This window comes from Chiloscyllium plagiosum, chromosome 47 (genome assembly GCF_004010195.1).
Source record: "Chiloscyllium plagiosum isolate BGI_BamShark_2017 chromosome 47, ASM401019v2, whole genome shotgun sequence".
Taxonomy (NCBI): Eukaryota; Metazoa; Chordata; class Chondrichthyes; order Orectolobiformes; family Hemiscylliidae; genus Chiloscyllium; species Chiloscyllium plagiosum.
In genome coordinates this window covers 4,889,574-4,891,589 of record NC_057756.1, presented here as the reverse complement: position 1 = coordinate 4,891,589, position 2,016 = coordinate 4,889,574, and the positions used below count along the sequence as shown (strand labels likewise).

Here is a 2,016-nt window from a genome sequence, read left to right as displayed (position 1 = left end):
GGGTTTGGGTGGAATACTCTCTGGACGGTCGGTGTGGACTTATTGGGCCCGGTTCTACACTGTAGGAATTCTAAAGACACAAAAAGTTGTACCAGCGTCCACTACTCCCTCTGGCACCTCAGGTCAAACTTGCACGACCCTCCTTGTGAAAACCTGGCCCCTTTCCCCCTCTCACCTTAAACCTATGCCATCCCCACCCCACCTCGGGACTTTCCCAATGCACAGCTCAAAGCCAACCCATAACCCCATCGCCTCAGCCCATAACAACCCCCTTTCCCCCCTCCCTTCCCCCGTGGCAGCGGGTCCCAAGGTTCGACGTGGGTCTCAAGGTTCGACGTGGGTAGCCCAAGTGGCGAGCTGAACCACGGCTGGGGCCGACCTGGCCCTTTGATTGGAGTGGTCGGTGGTGACGCTGCTGGATCGGCTGGGCTGGCTTTCCGAGGCGATGGAGAGGCGGCTGAGGTGGAAGGGCTTGAGGCAGGGCAGGAGGAGCCTCAGCAAGGCTTTCCGGATGGAGCTGTCGCACACCCAGTAGATGAACGGGTTGACGCAGCTATTGGCGAAAGCCAAGGGGGCGCTGGCTTCCTGCCCCAGTCCCACCACCGTCTGGAAGCCGCACGACTCAAAAGGCGCCCCCCAGCGGTGGATCAAGGCCAGGCAGCGGAACACGTTGAAGGGCAGCCAGGAGACCAGGAAAACCAGGACCACCATGAAGACCACCCGCAGCGACTTCCTCAGCTTGACGTCCTGCCTCTTGCCCCTCCTGTACTGCAGGCACAACTTCCTGGTGATGGAACAGTAGCAGATCAGGATGACGAGCATGGGCAGCAGGAAGGTGAACAGCAGGTAGGCCAGGGAGACCCCGGGAGTGACGAGGGCCGGGTCCTCGCCGCAGTACGACCCCTCCTCTCGGAGGTGAAGGACTCGGTTGCGAAGGACGGGCAGCCCCAACAGGAGCGAGGTGAGCCACACCGAGAGGCAGGCCAGCGCCGCGTAGGCTTTGGAGCGGAACCTGCGGGCCCGCAGTGGGTACACGATGGCCAGGTAACGGTCCAGGCTCATGCAGCTGAGGAACAGCACGCTGGAGTAAGCGTTCACCGCCACCGCGTAGCCGCTGAGCCGGCAGAGGGCGAGCCCGCTCCTCCACCTCTTGCCCCCGGCCTCCGCGTCCACCCAGAGGGGCAAGGTGACCAGGAAGACCAGATCGGCCAGCGCCAGGTTCCAGATGAAGACGTCCACCTGCCGCTTGAGGCGACACTTGAAGCCCAGGGAGGAGAGGAGCAGCCCGTTGCCCAGGAAGCCGGCGGCGAAGATCACGCAATAGACGGCAGCCAGGAAGCTCTCAGCCCGGGGAAGGGAAGCGCCCTCGCATTCCTCTATCCCGGTGGGGTAAGGCTCGTAGTAATCCGGATCGTAACGGTAATCCGTCACGTTCTCCATGGTCAGCTCTTGGCGTCTTTAATGGGCTGTGCCTTCTCTCTGCACCAACTCTCTCCCCCCCCCCCCACCCCCCTCCACACCCCTTGCGTTTGTCAGAATTGTTTGTCACCCTCACCCAGGGTGATTGGTTACCGAAAGAAGATATCTCGCTCAGATCTCACTTCCTGACCGTTACCAGTCCACCACTCACCGGCACCCACCTTCTCCTCCAACCTACCCACAACTTTTATTATTCTCGTTTTGCTCACCAGCGACTCTGTTGCAGAACAGAGCTCCGCCAGAAAAAAAAAACAAGGATTAAAAAGAAAACAATTAGAAATGGGTCTTCTTGTGGCACACTCATTGTACCCCGAGCCCTGGACCGGGTGGCTCAACTCAAGTCCCCATGCTCCAGTGATGTGTAATAATGTCCCCGGTTCATTAGAAAAATATAGTTTAATAATTAGATTTGATTAATTACAGTGTGGAAGCAGGCCCTTCGGCCCAACAAGTCCACACCGACCCTCCGAAGCGCAACCCACCCAGACCCATTCCCTTACATTTACCCCTTCACCTAACACTACGGGCAATTTAGCA

At 58.9% G+C, this 2,016-nt stretch overlaps 1 protein-coding gene across 1 annotated transcript; it reads right to left on the bottom strand.

Annotated features, from left to right (window-relative positions):
- Positions 1-323: 323 nt before the first annotated feature.
- On the bottom strand, positions 324-1,525 carry LOC122544163 (G-protein coupled receptor 15-like). The gene has a single exon (XM_043683198.1). The coding sequence runs from the start codon at positions 1,438-1,440 to the stop codon at positions 325-327; it is 1,116 nt and encodes a 371-aa protein (XP_043539133.1). The 5' UTR covers positions 1,441-1,525; the 3' UTR covers position 324.
- Between the last annotated feature and the right edge of the window lie 491 nt (positions 1,526-2,016).